Below are 25233 nucleotides of genomic sequence, written 5' to 3'. Positions count from 1 at the left end.
TTCTTGTCCTCTTTGGGTCTCAGTTTCCTCCACTGTAAAACAGTGCTTACAGTAAAACCTGTCACATAGGTTTAGGTCCGTGTGAAGTAGAGAATGTATGTAAAGCACTTTGCAATGTCTGGTGCCTAGAAGACTGCTGGCAAGCCAAGTTTCAGCCTGCAATATTCATTCTAGCTTCTGGAAATTTACATAGTAAACAGATGCACTTTAAGCATTAATGAAAATGACTGGATAAAATATCAAAACATCCTCTGTTCTTCAATTATGTAAACCTCAAAAAAAAAATGTTCTCTGAATTTGAATTGCTATTTGTCCTTGTGTTCTACTTCAAGGGTTAATCCATCTATGAAAATGAAGTTGAGAGTCACTTTTAGCCTAAATAGTCTAATTCAAATGTCAGTATAGGATTGTTTTAGCAGAAATAGAAAATATGTTAATTAAATAATGAAAAGGAAGAGAACATGTATACACCGAATGACGGAAACGAGACTTTTATAAACACAGCTTAAAGATATATTCACAAAAATTTTATCCCAATTGTGTCTTTTAAATGGAGGAAGTTATTTATCAAGTCCTATTCTCTTTTAATCATCCATCAATTACTATATTACATATTTCAGTTTTGCTTCCTAAGTGTTCTGATATAGTGTCTTCTATACAGAATGCCAGCAAATTATTTATTGAGTGGATGACTATAAAGTTAATATAAGAATCAGGAAAAGACTATTTGTTAAACTACTGGTTTTGATTCATTTTACAACAAAAAAAAAGAGTCAATGCAAAGTTGTCAGTCTCTTAAGGATACTGATACTCAATTATAATTTCTGCCTTGAAATCCTTTTAAACTGGTGAAGGAAGTTTAGTTTGTTGTTTCATGTAACAGTTGTTTCAACCCTAATGTCAAGCTACAAAATGGTTTTCCCTTTCGATTTTGAATGAGTAAATTTTTGTGAATTGAGGAGCACTTTAAGCCACATCAGGTCCAAGTTTCCCACAAGCAAATGAGATCTACTCAGTAAGACATGTTTGCACAACAGGCATTTGCTTCACAACACGTAATGATGTCAAATGGTCTCACAGCTTAAGAATGATGAGATGGAGGAATGGAAAATGAGAGAGCTGGAGGGTGGGTATCTGAACCACAAGGGAAAAGAAAGAAAAGCTCATCCACCTTGGAGGCTCAGCACACTCTCATGGTCTTGGGGGTGGTAGTTGTTGTTGGTGTCGTCCTGGAAGGAGGCGCTGTGAGGCATGCTCCCACAGTCGTTCTGGTACAATGGACAATGAATAGCACCATCTTGAGGCAGTGGGTGGAAAGGCTGGTGCACGGGGCTCCTTTTTAGAGCTTTGAGTGAGGAATTCCTTTCGGGAATATCCGGCAGCAGTTCACTGATAAGACGGTGCAATATACTGTTGTCTGGCAAACTTCCCCTTCTCTTTTCAGCCTTAATTTGGTCACAGATGTCTTTAAGGGCGGAGTCCAGAGCCTCAAATACGGATGTTTTACACTTTGACTTTTCTGTCTGTTTTTTGGGAGTCGAATTCTTTTTCCTCCGGAAAGGCACAGGACTGACCAGAAATGCCAGCTTAGAAAGGCCAGGGTCCATTTCTTGTCTTCTGGGCTCCTCAATGTTTTCATGTTTAGCTCTTTCGTGTTTCAGCATTGTGGTAAATCGAGTGTAGGAGGCAGGGCACCTGCCTTTGCAGGAGCTGATGAGGTGCCGGTGATGATGGTGGTGATGGTGGTGGTGATGGTGGCTGGATCCATAAAAACTTTCAGAGGACGTGAAGGAAAAGTGATCAAAATCACTCTCACTGCAGAAGGACGATCCTTCTACATGAATGTAATCGCTGTGATCAGATACAACTCCATCTTGGTCGCTGTCGGAAAACTCCACGTGAGCTCTGGGCTGCTCATCACTGGTGACCTCAATGTGGATTGGCACCAGGGCTGTGGATGTGTAGCTTCTTTGGACCTGAGAAGGGTGTCTGCTTTGATTTTCTTCCTCCAGCAAAGACTCGATGGAAAATCGCCTTTGGGGACACAAACCGTTTTGTTGTGTTTCTAGGGTTATAGGAGATAACATTTCATCTCCTAAATTCGGCATGGATTTTGACTTCTGAATCAACTTCTCAAATTCAGAAATGCGGGTGGGCACCATGTCCCTGGGCACCTCCTCGGTGGAGGACTGGCTCCACCCATGGAGCAGACCCCTGTGTTGCTGTTCCTTTTCATACTGCATTATCCTCGACTTCACAGAGCAGATCACCTCCGAGTTCATCAGATCCTTGCGGTTGATGCGGTGCATCTTCTTGTACATTTTTAGGAACCCTGGGGCGTCGTGGGCGGACCTGTGTCGAAGCCTTGATCTGCTGTTACCGCGGCCCTCCTGGATGAAGGGGGAAGCCCAGGTCATGGTGCAGCTCTCCTTGGAGTCCTCTTCGCATAACAGAGAACCCATACTTTCCGACTTGGTTTTCGGGTCAGGGAAGCTGTCGCAGTCGTCATTTAGGAGGTCATCACAACTGCGGGATTTGATCTTGGGGGAAACCGTTTCTTCAGTGCTGCTCCAGACCTCTGCGTTTTGCCGGGCCATTTGCCAGCCGTTTTTGAAAGTAATGGCCCTCTGTGAGTCATGGGGGACGTCCAGATGCTGTCTGTAAGTGTCACAGTAATCTAACTCGTGCGAGGGGTTGCCGTTGAGCCCTGAGTAACTGCAAAGGGGTGGACACATTTTGCTATCGTCCCCACCTTTTAATCCAGGGCAGCGTGGTGGAAGAGAGACGTTTGGAGAAGTTAAAAGGCTCAGAAAGAGGAGAGCGTGTCAGTTAGCATCAGATAGCACAGCAAAGAGAAAGCAGTTAGTGGGGGTCAATCCAGACACTGACTGTTACACATGTAGCTTCAACTTTAGAGGAAAAAGTCTGATTCTAAAGCAAGGTAATACTTTTTCAATAAATGTAGCTTTGTAGGTATTAGAGTTAATGGAACCATGTATAAAAAGTAATTGGTGTAGCTAATACCCCTATTTCTGTTGCATAATTCATCCATCTTTTTGCAAATTTGGTATGTCAAGAACACAACACTACCTTGTAAGCTAATAGCATGACCTGTAGTAATTTAAAGGTTTTGTAATTAATACCAAAAATGTTGAGTTTTAATCAGCTCAATAGGGTCAGGATTTGAGTCTTATTTGATTTATAATAATAGAGAATTAAAGAGTAAGTTATAAATTTACATTTAATTAATATTCCCATAACCATATCAAATAATTTTTCATGGGCTTTAGATAGAAAAAACAAGACAAAATATTTTCCAGAATTGTAAAATCAAGTTCAGTTGCTGTGAACTATTGCTGCTAATGTTTTTTCAAGGGAAAAAAAACCCCAAACCAGCACCTCCTTAAACAAATAATTTATCTCTTAAATTTCTCTGCCTTCAACCTCTTATTAGGCAGATTCTCATAAGGATACCTGGATATAATGCAAAACTTTCCTCAGAGGTAAATGCACTTGCTTTTTTCCAGGAAGGATCTTTTTAAAAAACTCATGTGCAATTTAATAATGTAGAGCTAAAGCTGACCTCAATTCCAGGTATCTATGGAAATAGTCTTTTGTGTTGCTGAGTTGATTATAAACAAGAGGCCAGATTACATCTAATGGGACATTTTCCTCTTAGAAATAAGCGTAGTGGAGGAAAATCTCTCTACTAATATCTCCTGCCTTCCCCAAGTTCTTCAGAAGTGGGTAAGCACATCGAGTAGCTATGTAGTGTTTGGAAAAGGAGGTTGACTTAACAATCCCTAGGATAAAAACGAATATCTAAGTTAATCAGAATCCTTTTAACTTTGGGGTGGTATCTGAGCATAATGCATCAATGGCATTTCATGACCTGTTGGTTTCCTTAGGATATTTGTTTGTATAAATGAGTAGAATCTGATAAGGGTACCTCTGTTAATTTGAGGAATGGTATAATGAAGGAGCATCGCTCCCCCTGAACCTTCCAGGAAGTATTCACAGCTTTACTAGGTGGGGACAAAAGCCAGTGCCATCCCGAGCCCAGTCATCAAGCCCAGCCTAGCTTTTGCACACAAACCAGCTCTTAGCTTTGCTTTTACGTGGTAACACTTTCGGTGCCCACATTTGATACGTGTAGCTCAATCTTTGCTGCCTTAGGGAGACGTCAGTTACAGCTCACTTTCTTCACACATTTCAGATTTCTTCTCTCCTCTGTCAACTCCAGAGGACTGGAGGAGACCTTGGGCCCCCAAATCCCAGGTACTTATGGATGCTGGTTCAATCCCAGGTCTCTGTCTTAGGAATATTTCTGTTATAGCTGCAGTAATGCATTAAATAGTATTTCAGAGACTTGAAGGAGTGATCGCTCCCCTTCAACACAACTCACTGAAATTTCCAGAGAGGAGACAGGCCATGCAGGAAAATGGCCTGATGGTATCTAAATTTTACAATTATGGCCTGAAACCGGTTAGTTCTTAGTAGCGGACTGTTGTGAATTGAACACTATGTTACATGCTGAACATGGATATTCTATTCTATGTATGAATACTGACCAAAATATACCAACTCTCAAAGGTTAGATAAATTTTTATCTAGAAATGAATAATTAAAAAATACCCCAAACCAGTTTATGTCTTAGGCAACAGTGCTCTCTGTTGCTACTTCTAATTTCTATTCTATAAATCTGATTAGTTTTGCTAGTTGTAGTAACATTAGCATTGGACAATATGCAAGTATTTATAAATGTAATCTTTTAATAGTCTGACAGTACATTATTTGACACTTTAAATTTGTTCCGAAAAACACAAATGATGTATTTGGAGAAAAGGAAGCATCAATATACGATAATGAGAGTCCTTTAAGCTACTCAAATGGTTCACCAGCCTGATTTAGTCTATGTGTAAAGAATGCTATTGTTGTGAAATTCTATTTTCTTTAAGACACTGAATTTAAATGCTAACTATCTCTGGGTAGTTATCATGGGATCAGCTCTCCCGGGGTAATCTAGATTAAAACTTAAACCAGAGAATTGTCTACATGTCATTTAGTGTTGCTCACCTTTTGCTCTTGACGGGGAAGAAGGAGAAGAACTGATGAAGGACTTAGTCAGGGTGGCACTTGATCCTGGGAGGTCCGCTCGACCTGGGCTGGTCCTGCTTGCACTTGGATCCCCCAAGCCCCTCGGCTGCCCCACCGCAGGCTCGCTCTTCCGCCTTTTCCTAAAGTCGCTGGCCATGCTTGCAGAACTGAAAGAAGGAATCACCTTCAGTTTGGCTGCTGTTGCAGGGGGTTCGCATGTGAACCAGAAAGACTGGTGGAAGGTGCTGGTGGCCGTAGTATGACTCTCATCCCCCATGGCCCAAGCTGCATTTTTAGGAATTTATTCCTTGATATTAAAAATGATTTCTTCATAATCACTCTTAAAAATTAATAGACTCATCTGCAGATAGTGACAGCTTTACTTCCTACTTTTCAATTTGGATTCCTTTTCTTTCTTTTCCTTGTCTGATTGCTGTCGCTAGGATTTCCTAGACTTTATATATTTTAGAGCAGTTTTAGGTTTCCAGAAAAATTGATTGGAAAGTACAGAGAGTTTTCATATATCCTTTTTCCCCTGCACACAGTTTCTCTTGTTTTGACATCTTCTATTAGTGTGGTACATTTCTTACAATTGATGAACCATATCAATACACTATTATTAAATGTAATTAAAGTCCATAGTTTATGTTAGGGCTCATGTTTTCTGTTGAACATCCTATGGGTTTGACAGATATGTGTCCATCACTACTGTATCATACAGAGTCATGTCATTGCCATAAAATATCCCCTTGCTCTGCCTCTCCCTCCCTTCCTCCCTCTGAACACCTGATGACCACTGATCTTTCTACTGTCTCTAGTGTTACCTTTTCCAGAATGTCATATAGTTGGAATCAACAGTACGTAACCTTTTCAGATTGGCTTCTTTCATTTAGCAATATGCCCTTAAGGTTCCTCCATGTCTTTCTGTGGCTGGGTAACTCATTTCTTTTCATTATTGAATACTGTTCCATTATATGGATGTACCATAGTTTGTTTATCCATTCACCTAGTGAAGGACACCTTCATTGCTTCCAAGTTTTGGGAATTATGAATAAAGCTACTATAAACATTCATGTACAGGTTTTTATATGAACATAAGTTTACAATCACCTTTTAAATAAAAATTCTCTTATTGGTGTAATTTATTACTGGCAGCTCAGTGTTATGATTTGTACCATGTGTCTTTTTTCTATGTAGAAGAGTTTCAACGACATGAATATGTCCAGAGGAGGTATGCCAAAATGGAAGAGATGACTGGAAAAAGGGAGGAAATCCGGTAAGACCAATTTCTCTTACCTCAAGCCTTCCCTATGGCTTTTCCTAATAATCTTAGCTTTAAAAGCCTTGCACTGGAATGCCAGTATATTTCTGTTTAAATAATGAATGACCAATAATCTGGTTATCAAATAAACTATTACAGTTCTTTCACTAGGTGTATTAAAAGGCGTCAACAGTCTGTAATGGCAGGGGATTTTTATCATGGCTCTGGATCTGAGTACAGTGTCATTTAAGACAAACATTAGTGAATGATTATATACACCACACAGCATGCTGTCTGTCAAATCATTAGATAAAATTACACCACCAACTGCAGCCACGGCACCAGCTCCTGTGAGCCAGCAGTGTGCTATTTGCTTTACTGGCATTATTGTCTCACAGCTTGCACAGTGATGTATACACTGCTGTCACTGTTTTACAAACAAATAAATGGAACCCACACGCTTTGCAAGTATAGAGGTGTAGCCAGACCTCAGAATTCATCTGTACTCTTCTATAGAGGACGCCCCTTTGCACCTGTTTTTGTTGTCATTATCCTGTCACCTGAGAGTCTCTGTGTCTTTACAGCAATCCTTAGGCCAGGTTAGAACTCTAAAATTTGAACATTTTAGGTGCATATATAGTTGTAAAAGATGTAAAAGGAAGGGTTTGGGGAGCTCCTTTCTTAGTGACATTAATGCCATTGAATGGCACTCACGAAACCAACTTACAAAGTTTTCCACTTATGTTGATGGAAATCTGTGGAAGAACAAGTTACTGTTATACAGATATTTGTTGTTGATACAATATGACTGGGAGTTTGCTTTACTCAATATTGCTACTGAACTATGTCTGAACTTCTGTACTGTTTTTAAGTAAGTGTCATATTCAAAGCCTACGAATAGAATTTACCTTGGTAGACTCTTAGGTAGTTAGGACCAGTGTTTACAAGCAATTTTGGTTCAATTCTATTTTGTCCCTTGCCAACTGTAAATACTTGGTATGTTACGGAGCCCAGGTTTCAGCTTACTAAAGATAAAATTGGGATAACAGTACTTAACTCATAATGTTTTCTTAAGGATTGAATATGTTTATGTACTTAGAATGTCTGGTATATAAGAAGTCCTCATTTACTGGTTATAACAGTATTTCTGATTTGTGTGGTCAGAGTATAGTGAACAAACGTATGTAGGACAAAATTTATAAAATCTTTAATAATTTATCATGGTTTTTCCCAATGTATTGTCATCGTGTCATCTAACAATATTGAAAGTTAGATGTCTATAGTCCTTATCCAAGGAAAACGAAAACTGGGTAGAGAGGAGATGAGGAAGGCCAGAATTTCACAGCCTGTGAAGGAATCCAGAATTATTTCACCTAATTTTTATACGTTCTCGAATATGATGATATAAAATGATGCAGAGGCAAATTAAGACAACTTTATGAATTATGGTGCTTAAAATAAAGATGAGGAACAAATAATTTCTCATTACCATTTCACTGAAAAAGAAACCACTGGTATAGAATATTCTGGCTGCATAATGTAAGGAGATGCTTACCTAGCAGGTCTTTCCAGGCTCCTGTCTATAGAGGATTGATACAAGGAGGCCTGTTAAGACAGAAAGATAGTTCCATAAGAAATTTTTACCATGGCAAAATTTCCTTTGTCCCTGGACATTAAATTAGGTATCCTAGAAAGAATATTGTCAAAATTGAGATTAAGAATACCATTTACTATGGTCATAAAAATGTCTTCCCAAACAGAAATCATACAATCTAATTTCTACTTCTTCCTATCTACTTTCGCTTCTGATATCCATTATCCCTTGGTATCTGAGGGGGATTGGTTCCAGGACCACTCCCCCGCCCACCCCGAGGATACAACAATCTGAGGATGTCCAATCCCTTATATAAAATGGTTGTAGTATTTGCATGTAATCTGCCATTTCTAGCTTACTTATAATACCTAATACAGTGTAAATGTTATGTGAATAGTTGCTGGCATGGCAAGTTCAAGTTTTGACTTTTGGAAATTTCTGGAAATATTTTTTCAAAAATATTTTTGTCCCCAAGTCAGTTGAATCTGTGAATGCAGAACCCATGGGTATGGAGGGCTGGCTGTACTGCCCTGCATTTCTCTGTGTAACTCAAAATATCCACAACCCAAACACTGCTGGGGAGAAAAAAGAAAAATCAATAACCACTCTTTCATGTAGAAATAGGCTGTAAATATAAACTTCTTACATAAAGGAATGGTTTGATGTTTAAAGAAATATTTGTAGTCATCATTCAATCCTTATAAAAGGTTTCTTTATAAATGTTTTGTCATGTGGCCAGGTGTTATCTTTAGATAGGCATAAAACTTAAGCAGAACTTTCATCTGTCAACATAGACATGACATTTTCATAAAAGCCACAGAATTTGGTTTGAAATTAAACCAGACTATCTGGTACTTAAATCAGGTACATATTTATATCTTTGAAATTAGTTAAGTTCAGAGTTAGTTTAAAATAAATGATTTAATGAACCAAAATATAACCCTTTTTTAAAAAGTGGATTTTAACACTTTAATCAGAAAATCAACTCTCAGTTACCCACGGTTGTAGGAATAAAGAAAAATAAATAATACAAATTTATAAATAATTCCAAGTGTGTATTATACACACCATTTTCATACTCTTTCATTCTGAACATACAACGAAATAGATACTGAGCAAAAATATTAGATACAAATTTAAGATGAGTGTAGTTGTATGATGTCTAGAATGTATAGGGTGCATACCAAGTGTGTATATATATGCACACACAGTGTTTATAAAGTCTGGGCTTTGGTCATATTTGATGATTAGTTCTTCATCACAACTAAACTGCAGTTTGATGAAGAACTGAAATTCTAGTTTGAAAATGTTCTTCTGTATGAATGTTTAAAAATGTCAGCCAGAAAGGCAGGATTTGACAAATTTTATCTTAAATTCCCCATCACACAGAAATATTTCACTTGAGTTTAATAAACCTACTTAGTGGAAATTAGACCACAATTTAAAAACTATTTCTATAGCTTTATTTTCTATTTGTAAATTAGCACTAATTAATGAATTGAAATATTAGTATATAATTCTGACATTCTTTATGTAGATCAGTCTGACAAGTCCCCTTACGCATAACTCTAAAATTGCTACTTTGACTAATATTTTCACTTAATTCTGTCTTTACTGAATGAGGAGAATGAAATTGCCCAGAAACAAACAAAAGCACCTCTTTGCAAGAGAATATTATCCCCTCTTTTTAAACAGAAAAAAGCATATAGTATTTTTAGTTCCTATAAAATATTTAGATTCCTAAGTTCTCAACAAATATAAAGTTAGAAAAAAATTTCGTCTGCTAATCGGGTAAGTTTACATGACTATTTTAACTTGCTGAATTCTGAATTGGACACTGGAAAGGTGGAAAGATAAATACTAAATAAGAAGGAAGGCAAATAAGTAAATAAATAAAACTGGATAATCATATTCCGATTTAGAAATATTAATTCTGCATGTTTGCAGAAGAGAAACGCAAAAGTGACTCAGAGCATTGCCATCTGTGTTGATTGTGGCTTTCGTGAGACACCCAGCCACAAACCACAGTTGGCCATCAAAATGTGTCAATTTCAGAACATTCTTAAAACAACCCTAGAGTGATCAGAAATTTTGAATCACCAGCATGAGCTAAGCAATACTGTAATATGAACTAAACACAGTGTAAGAAGTGAAGGTTCCATGCTGATAAGTTAACTGTATTTTAGACTTAGGCTAAGAAACTACAGTTGTTCCTCCTTTGCTGATTTCCACAATCCAAAATAAACTGAAACCATTATTGTGATTTTTATGTATGCTCAAAGGAAAAGGTTCAGTATTAAATTATAAGGAAATAGTAAAAAGTCTAGATAGATGACTAAGAGAAAAACTTGTATGATAATTATGTGAATGATACTCATTCTGAAATGGAAATTGTCTCCAGAAAAGAGGTACATGTTTACCTATTGTGCTTTACTGAGTATTTACATATTACCGTCATTTTAACACATCTCAATGAAGCTCATTTTAATAAAGTGTAGACAATGAATCGGTCTTTCTGCTAAGTGATCATGCTCTTAAACTTTGCTTAAAAGTCCTTAATTTTTCTTTATTAATGCCATTTCTCAGTTATATTTAGGATTAAAAAGTATGTAAAAAGTATGTTATTCATGGTATATACTAGGCACTTGGTAAATAGTAGCCAAGATAATGTCTATTCAATTATAGATTTTACTAGAAATGTTTTACATAAGGTCATTAGAGACAGGAGTCAGTACCTTATCAGAATGTTTTTTAACACTCCAAAAACTGTGATGTGAAATGAGTAACATAGTTGATATACTATCAGAACATACGACACCCCCTCTCAATCCCAGAGAGAGAATGGAAAATCAGTTTAACCATTGGCAAAGTGCTTTTTATGTGATTTTTTTTTTTTTGTGCCACAACTATAACGTTATAGAAAGCATAGAATTAAGTTTCTACTATTTTTGTCCCAGGAATTATTGTGTAATGTTAACTATCAGAACTTATATCACAGAAATCAATAGCTAATAAGGAATAGTATTAAGCAAAATACTTGAACTCTAAATACATCTCTTAGAAGTGCTCGGAAGTATGATATAAAGAAAATAGCACTGAAATGAAGGTTAAGAGATCTGTATTTTATTTTTAATTCGCCACCATCTTACCGTGTGATTTGGGACATATTTCTTAAAATTGCTGGGCTCTACTTTTCTTGACTGAAAAATGAGTAAGTTGGACATGGTGATCTCTGAATTCCATTTCAGTTCTCAGTGAGCTAATTGCCTTAAAAACATCCTGGAAATACCTCATCAAGATATCTGAGAGAAATATCTGACCAAATTGAATGCCAAAGTCAGTTCTTTGCCTGTTCCTGTATTGAGGTGATACTCTTTCTTCAGATGTGAGGGGAACATGATGCTCAGAATAGAGCTGCTTGTTGTATTTGATTTTCTTCAGATTATATGCCTATCTACAACACATTAGCCTTTACAAATGATTGAATTCAATAATCCAGAATGTTCCCGATTATTTTTTACTTAATATATAAATATTTAGACACTTCCCTATTTTAACATACATTCTGATGCATTCCTTGGGAGAAATTATTTGGAATTGCAAATTGAAGCTCTGGTAAGTTGAGTATTCCTCCTGAGACCATGCCTGCAATTCTAGTGGTCACCACCGTGTGTCAGTAGTACTTCCTGCAACATAGATATCCTACTAGTTTTACTTTCTGGTTGCACATATTTAACTGAGCGATAATCTAGTATAATGGCTACCTGGATTACAGTGCTGAGAAGGATTAGTAATGTCTGTTAAGGGTGTGGAACTGGGAAGTGGTGACATATGTGCCAGTTATTTGTCAGCCCTGTTCTTGATTTTATCTGATGCTAAATTCCACAAATTGTATTTAGGAAAATGAAAGAACTAAAATAAATTTTAGGCAAACATGGTACATAAAAATCTGATTATCTAAGAATGTAAACTGTCATTCTGCACCTGCAAGCATGGTGATTAAATGGCTCTGAGGAGACTCCTAGTAGTATTTTATTCTGTCTAATTGAACATGTGCACTAACACTACTATTTTGATTTCTGATTACGTTCTGGATACCAGCCTGCACTGGATAGTTCAACTACAAGTTATGATTGGAATGATTTTTCACCTATGTTTCCGAGCGGGCCAACAGCTTTGGTATAATTAACGTACAAACAGTGATACTGGATACAACACAATGATGCAAAGATAGATTCTCAAAACAGCTTAGACACTACAGTGAATTGTAAAACACGGATGTTCAGAATCACAGTAACAGGTCTTAAGAGAGAAATCTGAAAAAGAGAATAATTTGTTTTTACCTCATTGGAAACACCAGAAGAATGATCTTGAACATAGTCCAGAGCCTTTTTAGGAGGCTGGGTGTAGATGCACCACATAAGCAGAGTGTGGAGATGGAATGGAGGAGAATCAATGGCAGCAAGGAATGAACATGTGGAAAAGGTGACAACAGTTAGAAACTGAGTGCTGATAGCATTGGATACACACAAAGAGTGACATGAATGGAGCAAAATGGGGGTAGCCCAGGAGGCAGAGCCCAATGTTTGTAAATATTCTCAAGCGCTGGGCAAAATTACTAGTGATTTGATTAGTATATATATAAACTCATTTCTTCAAATCAAAATTAGCACTCCTAGTCTCTAGCCACAGAGGAATGCAAGGTATATTAAAGAAACACTGAAAGGGCAGGTGGATAGCATGCCGGTGAGTTTCCACGTGTGGTTGAAAATGACTATAGAAAAATGCTGATAATTTCGGCTCAGAACAGAAACTGGTCTAGTCTCTACAAACTATCTAAACAAAAATAACAATACATATAAAATAAAGCTGGGGAATTTTTTTTCTCTGAAATAAAATGCATTTATGTGACTGCTTGGATACAACTTAGAAAAAAATTTTTCCTATTAGTTATAGAAATTCTAAAAAAAATTATTTGGTTTATATTCATTTACAGTGACTTTTGATCCAGTTCAGTAAGATGTAACATATCTAACCAAGTCTGCTTTGCGTTTTAATGGACAAAAGGGACTAACAACTATAACCACCTAGTATATAATATATAGTCAGTACTTGAGTATGTAAATCAGTGTATGATTATGATAAAAGAAAGATTGTACACTCTGATCTTTCATGAAACTTCTGTACAGTGTATTCAGTATGTTCTTTACGTGTTGAAAATTCAGAAACACCGGTGAGAGTATAAAAAATATGTAATTGACAGACATCAAATGCACTGCTGTTGGTAGATATAGTTCCCTGGTAAAACTTGAGTTAATAATGGAAATTGTTATTTGAAGCTCGGATTGACTCTTTATCCCAAACAGATTAAGCAATTCTCGAAGGCTGACCTTTGGTTGGGTTTTGGGGACTACAGATGTTGTGGTGGTTTTCAGTAGCAGGACCAGAAATCAAGGTCCATAGGGTTTCCTTCTTTTTCCTTTTCCTTATATCCCTAAGAGCAGGTGAGGTATTTTATAGCGGAGATATTCAGGCAGTGTATTACAGTGGGGATTTGCGAGAGGTTTTTGTTTGTTTGTTTGTTTGTTTTTGTTTTTTGATAGGCCATGGTTTAACTTCTGACTCTGCCATTTACTATCTTGGGCAAATTACTTAATCCCTCTGGCCTCCGGTTTCTTTTTCCTGGAGGAACATTGTGAGGACTCACTGAGAGGATGAGTACAGAACCCAGCACTCTCCAGGCGCTTGGTGAGTTCTCAGCAAACGGGAGCTATCATAATAGTAATTATCTTTATTGTAAATTTCACAGTGTTCCTCTGCTTGAACTAGACCCAAACGGACTGTAAACAAATACAAATCTTCTATAAATCTGTAATGATTGTCAGACTATTCTAAGACAGAAACTGTCTTAACATTTTGAATTTGCAATCAATTACACATAAAGTAATCCTAGTGCATGATTTGATGGTAAAGAAAAACTCTACAGGAAGCGTCTGAGCACGTTTAACTGGTAGAGAAGTGAATGTGGGCTAAGCTGTACCAAATCTGTGTATGTAGGATACACTTTTTTCAGTGTGTTTTTAGTGTATATACTATTCTGCTTTTATTCTCTAAGTGACGCCTATCTCTTCTGATAATGGTATGCTTTAAAAATCAAACAACATTCCCCTAATCATCTTATATTAACAGTCTAGCCTCACTTACCGGGCGTCCAAACTCCAGTTCTGAAAAGAATTTATACCAGGGCTCATTTTCTAAATCTATGTCATCTGGATTTATGCGATCAGTCTGGAGCAGATGTGAAGGAAAAGGGAAGGAAAAGTCACACTGAGCTAAGTGAGGGCAACGCTGTGAGGCATGAAAAACACACACATTCGCACGCAGACATGCATCAACTCTCATCCGACAAATCTCAGCCAGAGAGAACAAAGGAAGTAAAGTAAAATGAGCAAACTCAGGACATGGAGGCGAGCTCCGGTGTCACCACTTAGGCCCCTGGCTCTGCTTCCTCTGCTGTCCTGTCTGGTTTTCTCCTTAGCTGGCTGCATAAACTTCGACAAACTCCCTGGGACAGTGAGAATGAGCCTGGTAGCACAGCAGGGTGTCAAAATGGGCTCAACTCAGCCACCAGATAGCTCTTCTGGGTGAGTGGCTCCATGCGCACACCCTCCTTGGCCCCGGCGTGCGAGCCTGCACGCGTTGGGCAGTGGGCTCAGGTGTAGGCACTTGGAGAGCCTGGGGGAGGGGAAGGATACGGCAGGAAGAGATACAAGGTGGGGGGAGGAGTGAGAGGTGCTGCGAGACTGTTAGGGGGTTGGTTGACATGAAGAACCTGGGGTCTGGGTGAGAAAGAAAAGGGCAGCACGGTGGTGGTGACGGTGAGTAGCCAGCCTCTGGTTATCTTAACCTTTGGGGAACGAGGGCGACACCTGAACTTCCTGGCGGCATTTGCTACGGTAGAGGGGGAAGGAGCTCACCCAGATGGGAGAGAGAGCCGGGGTGCACGGGCTTGGTGTGGGGATGCTGGTCCTGGGCGGAGGGGAGGGGCTACCAGTTACTTCTCCATGTGGTGACAGGGAAACAGGCTTCCGGCCAGGGTCCCTTGGAACCGGTGTCGGAGTGGTTGGGAGAGGGGGCTGTAAGAAAAAGGGGTGAAGGGAAAACTGATTCATTAGGTAGACGTTCTTGATGGGACTGAGAGGACACCTGCTAGCAGCGCTTTGCGGGCTGCCTTAGGTAAGGCGGGAGGACACGTTCCAGAAAAATAAAATGTCCCCTGGGGTCCCCGCTAACTTAGGAATGGCCTGGACCACTGAAGAGGTGTGACAACAAGAAGCCACTTGGAAAGTGAAGAAAGGTCACATTTTATGAGCTACCCCAGCAGTCACCTACCTGTCCACCTTAAGCTAGAGAAATGGGTGTGGGTGGGGTTAGGTTTTTCAGATTGCTGTGGTTGGTCAAGGTTGCGAAAGAGAGGGGGAGAAAATCCCACCAGGGTTTGGCTAACACTTTAGAGAAAAAGCCAGTTTTTATACTTGACTTACAGTGTACTTTTTTCTGAATGTTATATTTAAGATATGAAAACCAGGACTGTTAATATAAACAAGTTGAGAAAATATATGCAATTGCTTTAGTAATAGAAAACAAGAGCATTTACTTTTCCTAGCAGTGTCCTTAATGCCTTTGAATAATACATGCCTGACCAGATTGATTCAAGCCATTGATTTTGCATTTAAAAGAGATGCTTGAAGTGCTAATATGGGTTATGACTTCTTTGAGAATTTATTACATGACACTAATTAAACATGGAGCAACTGGATGGTAATATTTTAAGTCAAGGGGAAAAAAAAAAAAGCTCCAGTTCCCTCAAAGCCATTCACCTTGGCCGGGAGGGGACATATTCCAGGAGATCTGTTACGTGCTCACTGCTTCAAAGCAGGTCCGTATCATTCCCTTACAGTTTCTAAAGAGCTCACGGACTTCCACGGAGTAGTTATATCTCCACTCTGGAAGAAATGCCCTACAATCTTGTAATATTGGATGTTTTGAGATACGCCACATTCGAACAAAAGCCATTATTTTGACAGTAGCTTGTCCGAGTGTGAAACTGACCTGTTGCCTTCCCGATAGTTTTGTTAACAACATAGTCTGTATTTAATGATCAATTCTATCCAAAGTCTTTTTAGAGATGTGCCTTTTATTTCAATATTTTATGAGATTATAATAGTAGTCACAGGCAGTGAAAGAAAAGTTTGAGACATCATGACACAAGAGTGAAAGGGTCTACGTTATCCCAAATCTGTGGTGATCATAATGAGAAAGATTGCGTAACCCTGGGACATGTTTACAATGGGGCGCTAAGTGATAAAAGCAGACTACGATGACAGTTCTGGTGGGGTCACAAAGCCTGTGTCTGGACAAGCACGGCGTTGAGATTGTTCTTTTCTTTCTTTTAAAATAGGATTCTCCTTTACTGTCATAACGTTGTGGAGAACATCCCGTAATTACTATGAGAAATGTTGCAGAAATCTTGAGCTATAGTCTCTTATTTATGTCAACATTCTATTTGGTTTATATTTCAGAAGTAACAGTGAAATTGATACAAAATATTCTGTTTTACCATCTTCTGTTTAATTTAAAAACTTGATTCAATTTATATCCGATTCAATAATGCAAAAGTAGTAATTGACATTTTGGTTGTAGTAAAATACTGTTTTTCTCCAATTATCATTTAGATTATAGCTGCGGCATATGGCTATTTTATGGGATAGTTTGGTTGGAGCTGATTCTTAGTGTAATTGACATTAGAGAGAATTTTCCAGTAATTTTGTTCTGTCTGTAGAGGCCCACTACTGCTTCTACAGGAAAACTAATCTTTGGCTCTTTCAAATCTCGCTGTTTCTAACGTTACTCACTTAATAATACTATTAATTCTCAATTTTATAATGTCTGTTTTCATGTACGGTACTTTATTTTGTTAAGGAGAGAGAGAGAAACTTCTCTTAAACGAAAATGTGTTTAAAAAACACTTTGAACAGTAGAGGGCAGCAACTTTACTAAACAAGTATATTTACCAGGGCTTACAACTTGGGCTTCCGCCTTAAAAAATATATACAACAAACAAATATACGAATTCCTGATTTATAGAAATCTGTTTCTATGATAAGATGTGGAAACGGGATCAGAATATCGACTATCCTGCACCCCACCTTAGAATGGCAGTTTTCCATGAATTACGATTTTGTAGATTAAAAATTCAATTTATCATCTCAAGGGGCAACGATCTAGAATCCATGCCAATAGAAATGAGAAGAGAACCTCTCTCCCCCTCCCCAGCAGCCACAGTTGGTAATTATCTATAACCCTGGAACGTAATGAAAGGCACATGCTTAAGCAGAGCGTCTGTGGTAAAGGATGGTAAGTGGCAGAACTAGAATTTTCTCTGCTGCATTTGACCTTTTGAATCCCTTTAGTCGTGCAACAATTAAAGGTATTAAGCAGCAATCTAGACTCACTCTAAGGTACACAGAGGCCTCACAGAAGGCAGTGATACAGATGATCAGCCAACAGACATGCATACGTACGCATAGTCTCACGAAATCAGCACTTTTCATGAATGACTTTAAAAATTTTTTTTTGTCATTCGACACGAATGTTAACACTCAGAAACTCATTTAGGATTTACTCTATTTGCTCAGAAAAGACAACAAAAGAGCAGCGATCCTGCTGCATGTCTTGCTACCCTCTTTTGGTCCCTGCTCTTTTCTTTTTAAAAACTCAGCACCCCTGTGCTTACAACTAACGTCAGGGGCATCAGCACAAGAGGAAGTGTTTAGGAAAACCTAAAACTGTAAATTACACACGATTCTTATTTCAAGGTAACCCATTTTTAAAGTTTTGTTTTCCACAGTTTAAAAGCATTTCGTTGCTTTTCAGGTCATAAAAATTCTACTGTTCCCAGTATTCTTATTGCAGGCATGTGATTTCTATTTGCTGCTTCAGACACAAAAATATTGCCAGCATACCTTGGTTCTTTATAATTTATGCTCATTTGATTTTTAAGCTTTAATTGCCTTGGCTACTATGTTTTACATTTACTGAGATTCTGTAGTAAATGCTCTACATGTTGTTGGTTGGGATAATATTTTATGATTCAGATCAACAGATGAAACTCAATATTTTTATAGCTTACGCTTTGATTGACAATCTTCACTGATAAAGAAGCTTAAGTTCACTGAGGATTTAAATTACATTTGAACTCTGCATAGTGTTTTCAGTGAGTGTTTCTTTCACTTTTATCATCATATATGGGTTTAGTTATTGTACAGAAAGGTTGTAACATCTCATTGTTTTGTATTTTGAAGCATCAAGAGGTCCTAAGTAAGTGTTTTTTGTTTTATTTTATTTTATTTTATTTTATTTTTATGTGGCTCACCTATAAACATATCCAACCAGATGGGATGTGAAATTTTTATTAATATAATCCCAGCAGACAGTTTGTATGATTGTCTCATGGAATAAATTGTGGTTCAAGTTAGTTTAAGGTAAATCCTTAGTGATTGCAAAGTACTTTTCTAGATAAGACATTAGGCCCATGTAATCATCATTTCTAAATTTATAGTCAAATGAATATCTAAGCACTTAAACAATTGCATTCACTTTTATTTTTCTGTTAAAGAATATAAATGCATGTTGCATTGATTTCTAAGAGGGCTATCCTTCTGGCCAGGGTCTGGAGGAGGACTTCCATTCAAACAGTTCTGCCTCCTCTGCTCCCTTTGTGCGCTAGGGAATCATGGAATTAGTGAGCCACGGTTACTAATAGCAGTATGTGGAGTCCCTCCTGCGTGCTTTGATGGAGACCCATGCTGCCTTTTGTCACTAGAAGTGTGCAGACTTCATAGATAAGCTACCGAACAAGGATTCCATCCCACCGACTTTACCCACTAACTGCAAGGGTGAAACCTATATTCATTCACTTACATGTTAATTCAATGAGTCTTCACTGAACACCTGCCATGTGCCAGGCATTGTGCTAGGTGCTGGGGATTCATGTGGTGCGCCAGACATGGTCCCTGCCTTCAAGGAGCTTACAGTCTAGTGAGGGACACAGACAAGTGAACAGGCTGTTACAGTTCAGTGTGGTGGGCGCAGTGCAGCGTGCTCTGGCTCACAGCAGGGGAGGCTGTGTCCAGTAGTTGAGATGGTGCCCTGGTGGAAGTTAGACTAGGCTGAGGAGGAGACGGAACTTTCCATGGGAAGACAGAAATGGTGGAGAGAGCATTCCTGGCAGAGGGACAGCCTGTGCAGAGGTCCAGGAAGGAAGGAACTGAAAGCTCTCTGTAGAGCTGGGACATAGTGAGTGAGGCAGGAAGGGCAGGAAGATACTTGCGGCTGGAGAGGCCAGCGGGGGCCAAACCACGAGGTGTTTTGTATATTATGTTAAGGAATTCGGGTTTTGCAAGAAGGACACTTGAAAGCCAGGAGAAAGTTTTGAGCAGGAGGATTCCTAAGATTGCCCTCGCTGTGGTGTGGAGACTAGTTTGGAGAATTAGGGAAATGAGGTAGTGGCTGGCATTCTAATCCAGGCAATGGACAATTGTAGACCGGAAGAGAGGGGTAGCAGTGGCATTTCTCCTGGGAGTCAGGACTTTGAGATTGCTGGGGAGAGGGGAAACCAAGATGACACTGGGAAAAACTGGGCAGATGGTGGCATCATCTCAGAATGCAAAAGAGCAACAGAGAATAACCTAGCTGTTGTCTATAACTTACAAAAAACTAAAGATGGAAAGGAATGCTCAAAATCATCTTGAAGTAAAAAGACATGAGAGTGCCTAAGCCTTGCACTCCTAGAGTGCTACCCATTTGCTACTCCTTTGCTCTTACTTAGCAAATCTGCTCTCCATCCTCTGTCTTCTATGTGTCCAAGACACTCTTGAATCTTATGTAAACTCTACCAAGATAGAGCCAGTCTCTGCCACACCATCATGCCCTGCACTCTTTGTTTTTTTCTGATTTAGAGAGGCACTTGGAATGGATTCAGGGTTGATGAAAAGAAAAAGATAATAGCTGAGTCCTATAATACAAAGCTTGGTCAGAATGATACAGATGACTAGCTCAAATCATTTTGCTTAAGGCTGACCCTCAGCAGAATTTTTTAGGAGAGATAAACATTTTGGTTCTTTCCATTTCTTCGTAAGATATCCATTCTCATTTCCTTCCATGTTTCTAGGTTCTTCCCACTGCTCTTTCCCCATGGCAACAGAGATCTATCCATACCCAAATCTTCAGCCGTGTTCTAGATCTTTCCATTCTTCTGAGGGCTAGTTAAGTATACTGGCCTGTGTCTCAACTACTCAGGGCCCAGGGTACTGGTAAAATAAACCAAGTGCACTAATTTACTGTCAGTTAACAAGTAAATTAACTTATATCCTGCAAAATAATTAAATAATCAAATCTAACTTAGGTGATAATGACTACTAGCTAAAAGGGTTTGGACTTAGCTAATCCTGATGGGGTGACAGTATGGTGGTGAGTCAGTGCACCAGGCGTGCGTCTGCCCTGGCTCCTAGATCCAGGACTCACCAACCACATGAGCCTGGGCAGGGTTACTAAGCAAGTGTTCAGTTTGTCTATCTGTACAATGGGAATTCTGCACACCTACTTCATAGGGCTGTTGGGACCATTACATGAGATAAAGGCATAAATGACTAATTACAGGGCCTGGCCCATAGAAAGTGCTCAATAAAGACCTACAGCGATTCTTATGGTTGTTATTATTATTATTATCACTGGTTTTAAAGTGGGAGCCTTCAAAGCCTGAACTAAAAAAACATGAGTAAAGTGGACTCTCAGTCACAATGACAGGGCCCATGAATAAGCTCTTGAGGGGACAAGTTCATCCAGCATGTCCCCATTTTCACCGCCCAGGAGATGGTCTACTTCACACAAACGTCGGTCTACTCTGCAAACTGGTTGAATGATAGGCTCTAAGTTCCTTGAGGTAAAGACTGTGTCTTGTTCACTACCGTGTCCCTAGCACCTAAGACAATGTCGGCACATAGTTGGTACTTAATAAATTTTGTTGCATGAGTAAATACTACAAATATCCTAATGGGATGGCTTCTAAAATCAGTCCTGTTTCCTGACACCACAGCTTCAGAAGCATTCCAGTACAGTTACAACCCTCATCGTCCTCAAAGTCTCATACATCGTTAGAACAAAAGGTCATTAACCTTTTGTTATTTACATTTAAATCTGAGACTCATTACTCTGCATGATTACTTTGCTATTTTCAATTTTATGCAATGGTGACATCACGGTTCACTCAATTCTCCTCCTAGAAATGTCAGAGATCATGCTATTCAGTCATGTAACCTAGTAAATGGGTTATACGTTTGCAGGGGAACCTGCAGATCAGTGTTGTTCCTTTTTTTTTTTTCTTTCAGTTTTTCTGGTGAAGTCTTGATGCTCTAAAAGATAAGTTATTTGAAGAAAGGAAAAGAAGGCTTAGGTAAATATCCTGTATGAATTGTGTGATTACAAGGTTTTTGAACATGCTTCTCAAGAACATAACCATAAACACAGGGTTTCAAAAACTAAATCAAGGACGCTCGTGTTGGGTGTGGTGAGCAACGGTTTCCAATCAAACTTCAGGGCCGACCTTATGTTATATATATAATAGTGTGGTTTCTGGGATACTCTTAAAGGCACTAACGCAGAAAACTCTTTTTCCTGTTCACTGACACGTAAAATTCTTTTAAGACAAGGATGAGAGTAAATTGCAAGCGACATCAACTGTTGCTCTAGAGGCAGTTTTCACCAGAGAGGATGCGAGGGAGTGACAGAATTTCAGAGAGGTCCTGAAGGCGCTGATCTAGGAGAGAAAGCACAGGTCTCAGGGAGGAGTGGGGAGATCAAAACAAAGAGGGCCCAGGAAGAACCTGTCTGTTCAGCTGCTCTTTGAGGAGGCAAGCGGTTATTTTTCACTTTATGTATCTTTCCCTTTGCATGTAATTAAAATACATAATTGGAAAAAATACTGCAAAGCTAAATATAATCTTGATCCATTATATTGACAACCAGTCAGGAAGCTTGAGGCTTGGTAACCTGAGAGAGATTTAATAAGAATCAATTAAAATGACTTGTTATAAGAAAGGCATTTGGAAAAACTCCCTGTAAGCCAAAGAAATACTAAGAAATCAATTTGGAAACCAAGGGATGGACCTGCCTGGGTCCATTTGTGTCAGAGAGGTCAAAGAATGATTGTTCTCATTAGCAATGTGAACTGGCAATTCAGTGTTGCATTTGAGTGTTGTTCTTTTTTTTTTTTTTTTTTAAATTAAACTCAGGGTCATGATAAGGCACAATTCTGGTTACATGCAAATGAGTCCTACGGTTGGTGGGTAGGGACCACATAGTAGAGAGCGCATCTTCGGTTCTGAGATAAGATGCACAAATCATGACACAAAATAAACATGCTTTCTCAATAGTGCCAACTAAATAAATTACCTTTGTGACAAAAAATTACTAAACGATATGAAATTCTGGTTTCTTTGGGAACCCCAGGAAGCCTGGAGAACTGGCGCTCTATTGAACGGCAAGTGCTTACTGGTCTTTCGTGCTGCAGAATTGATGACTTCCCAGGTTCATACTCAAAAATACTCCTTGGCTCAGAACGAAATTTTCTTGTGTCCACTTTTCTGTCTGGAGGATCCCAGTCATGCCTAGGAATAAACAACAAATTACATGTTCAAGTAATTCTGTATGTTTAAAGCGGTTGTATAAAACCACTCGCTATCTGTTTTCAAAGTAACTTTTAGTATAGATTTTTTTAAAGTGTTTCAGGATAAAATGTCAGCCTGCAGAAAGTACCACATTTACGTTTTGTTTTACATAAATGACTTAAGGAAAGCCACTTCTTTTATTTCATATTTTCTTCTATTTTTTTCCATACAAGGACTGTCCTCCTGCTGGCTTAATAACTTTGTGGCTAGTGACACGCTAGTAAACCCGGGGTCACAGATAGCAGCTGTGTGCGTTTGTGTTTAGTGTAAGTGGCGGCTATGCACCATTAAGCTATGTGAGTTTATCCCACCGCTGTGTGACCTGCCATCCTTGATCCAAAGTGACAAGGAGTAATGTACACATCATGTTTGATCTTGTTTATCTTGCAAGTGGCATCATAGTTTGTCTGGGAAAAGTGCCTTAGTCTCACTTGGGTTGCCATCCATAGAAGCAAGCTGTGTGGCAGAGGAGACCCTCCTTGGGGTCACCCTTGAAAAACCAGAGCGAGACATCTAATCCCATTGCATAGGAGCATTGGTGGCTCAGTGGTAGAATTCTCGCCTGCCATTGCACAGGAGCCCTGAAATCAGCCATTTTCTCTGAACTAATATCCTTCAAGAGGCATTCAAAGAGGGACTTAAAACATAAAGCTTTCCTGGGTAGCTGAGGCTGAAGAAGGCTTCCTTTAGGGGGACCGTCTCTGAGGAAGAGGGATTTTCTGACTTACAGACGGGGGCAATTCTCACTCCTGGGCTGGGATGGAATTCTGACTCCATGGCACGTTGGAAATAAAAGTACCCTACAAGACAGGAGACTTAGGGACAGGTCCCTGGCTTTCTGGTAAACTGAGGAGTAATATTCAGCAGAGGTATTTTGAGCATTAGACAAGGCAATGTATATGAAAGCGTAGAAATTTTTAAGGAACTATCATGTTTCTTAATGAAAGATTTATTTTTACTAAAACACATTGGACAAATAATTTAAATCTCAGTTAATAATGGTTCTTTTTTATGGCAGAGATACTGTTTCACGTCTAGATAATTCTCAAATTTCAGACATCACACGTATAATTCATCATGAGGCAATTGGTACTGAAATGAGAACCTCTCTATACATAGTGTGTGTCTATTTTTGTGGCATCTTCTACTTTATGTGAACATCACTTACTCTTAATGGTACAACGGGGTGTTGACTATAATATTTCCGGGACGTGTATGATGGATGGATGCTTAATAACCAATATTAACATTGAATAATTCTTATATTCTTATTTATGATTGTTAGAATAGCATGAGCTATGACTTTAGTCAGAGCTGAGTTTGAATCCTGGCTTGGACATTTTGGCTGTATGAGCGGAGCAAGTTACTTGAATTTCCTAAACTACAGTTTCTTTCTTTCTAAAATGGGTTTAAATTAGAACATTTCTCATTGAGTTGTTCTCAGAATTAAGTGAAATAATACAGGAAAAGTGCTTGGCCTAGTGTTTGGCTCATAGTGAGGTCTCGAAAAAGGGTTCCCTATAAGTAAGATTATTAGTCATTATCCTAATAAAAATGGCACAATAAAAATATGTTTATAAATTTTTATTTTTGTGTGAATAGTTTCTATAAAAATAGTTCAGTGGGGAAATCAAATTAGTTTGTGGAAATGAGTCACAGATAGACACTTATTAACTAATGTCTTATTTATGATTTATGAGTAACCTCCCCTGTTTTCAAAAAGATACTTTTGTGTACCAGAGGGGAAATTTTAGGTTATTAATAGTCTAACATCTCAGATCTGAGGAAACTGAAAATTAACTGTGTAGTCTCTGACCTGCTGTGCCAAAGGGATCACGTGTTAGTTATTTCCAGTTATTTGTCTTCTTTAATGCATTTATTGATCAAAGAGTGGGGATGGTGCTCAGGTCACTTCACGTCTAACTTAGGTCACTATAATATTAGGAACCAAGGTTGTGAAAAGCTTTACTACACTCTTAATAGAAGAGGTCAACATGGCACCTGTGTTGACTAATAAGATCGCACATCTAAGACTGATAATAAGATTACACACATACTATCTCAGTAAGGTAAGCTCCAGTTCTGCTGTGGAATGCCGTCTTGGCTTATTTTTACCCTAAGCTAAATATAGGACACTTTGGGGAAAAGTGCCTTACTTTTCCGTTGAAGACCGATCTCTTGGTCGAAGTGGTGGGACTGGAGGAGGGACATGCGGGGGAGGGACGGGGGAGGAAGCATCCTTAAAGGCATCGGTGCCATTGTCAGAGTGGCTTTTGGAGAGGGGCCTGTAGGTCTGGGTCTTTGCAGCAGGATGTGACTGAGCGCTGTAGGGTGAGTTGTACAGGCCTGCCAGGAAACAGCACAACACGACAAAAACAGAACAGAAGCAAATAACGTTTTAAAAGTGTGTTAAACTGTTTGTAGCCCACAAAATATCCAATGATTTTAACCAAGATTATCATCAGCAAGCATATTCATAATGCATGCATTGCATG

The 25233-nt window shown here is 38.8% G+C and overlaps 2 protein-coding genes across 24 annotated transcripts in view; one reads left to right on the top strand and one right to left on the bottom strand.

Moving 5' to 3' along the window:
• C26H4orf47 (chromosome 26 C4orf47 homolog) overlaps positions 1 to 2457 on the top strand; it is a 137803-nt gene extending 135346 nt beyond the window's left edge. Inside the window, exon 8 of the mRNA XM_032468747.1 lies at positions 2328 to 2457. Coding sequence (XP_032324638.1) covers positions 2328 to 2369 — 42 coding nt within the window. The 3' untranslated portion in view covers positions 2370 to 2457. The remainder of the gene's footprint in view (positions 1 to 2327) is intronic.
• LOC102510351 (sorbin and SH3 domain-containing protein 2) overlaps positions 1 to 25233 on the bottom strand; it is a 185901-nt gene that overhangs the window by 31781 nt on the left and 128887 nt on the right. For 11 of the 23 annotated variants that reach the window (XM_014553908.2, XM_032468723.1, XM_032468722.1 and 8 more), the window contains 7 exons: positions 24895 to 25084; positions 22564 to 22678; positions 14930 to 15088; positions 14157 to 14240; positions 12296 to 12352; positions 7914 to 7963; positions 5077 to 5264 (listed from right to left, as the gene is read on the bottom strand). In XM_014553908.2, the coding sequence (XP_014409394.1) occupies positions 5077 to 5264; positions 7914 to 7963; positions 12296 to 12352; positions 14157 to 14240; positions 14930 to 15088; positions 22564 to 22678; positions 24895 to 25084 (843 nt within the window). Of the gene's footprint in view, positions 1 to 1171; positions 2753 to 5076; positions 5265 to 7913; positions 7964 to 12295; positions 12353 to 14156; positions 14241 to 14929; positions 15089 to 22563; positions 22679 to 24894; positions 25085 to 25233 lie in introns of all 23 variants that reach the window. The other 12 variants (XM_032468731.1, XM_032468738.1, XM_032468742.1 and 9 more) reach the window with 5 other exon arrangements.

The sequence above is a fragment of the Camelus ferus genome, chromosome 26 (genome assembly GCF_009834535.1).
Source record: "Camelus ferus isolate YT-003-E chromosome 26, BCGSAC_Cfer_1.0, whole genome shotgun sequence".
Taxonomy (NCBI): domain Eukaryota; kingdom Metazoa; phylum Chordata; class Mammalia; order Artiodactyla; family Camelidae; genus Camelus; species Camelus ferus.
Note: the sequence above shows the minus strand (reverse complement) of the source record. Positions and strands in the feature narration are given on the sequence as shown.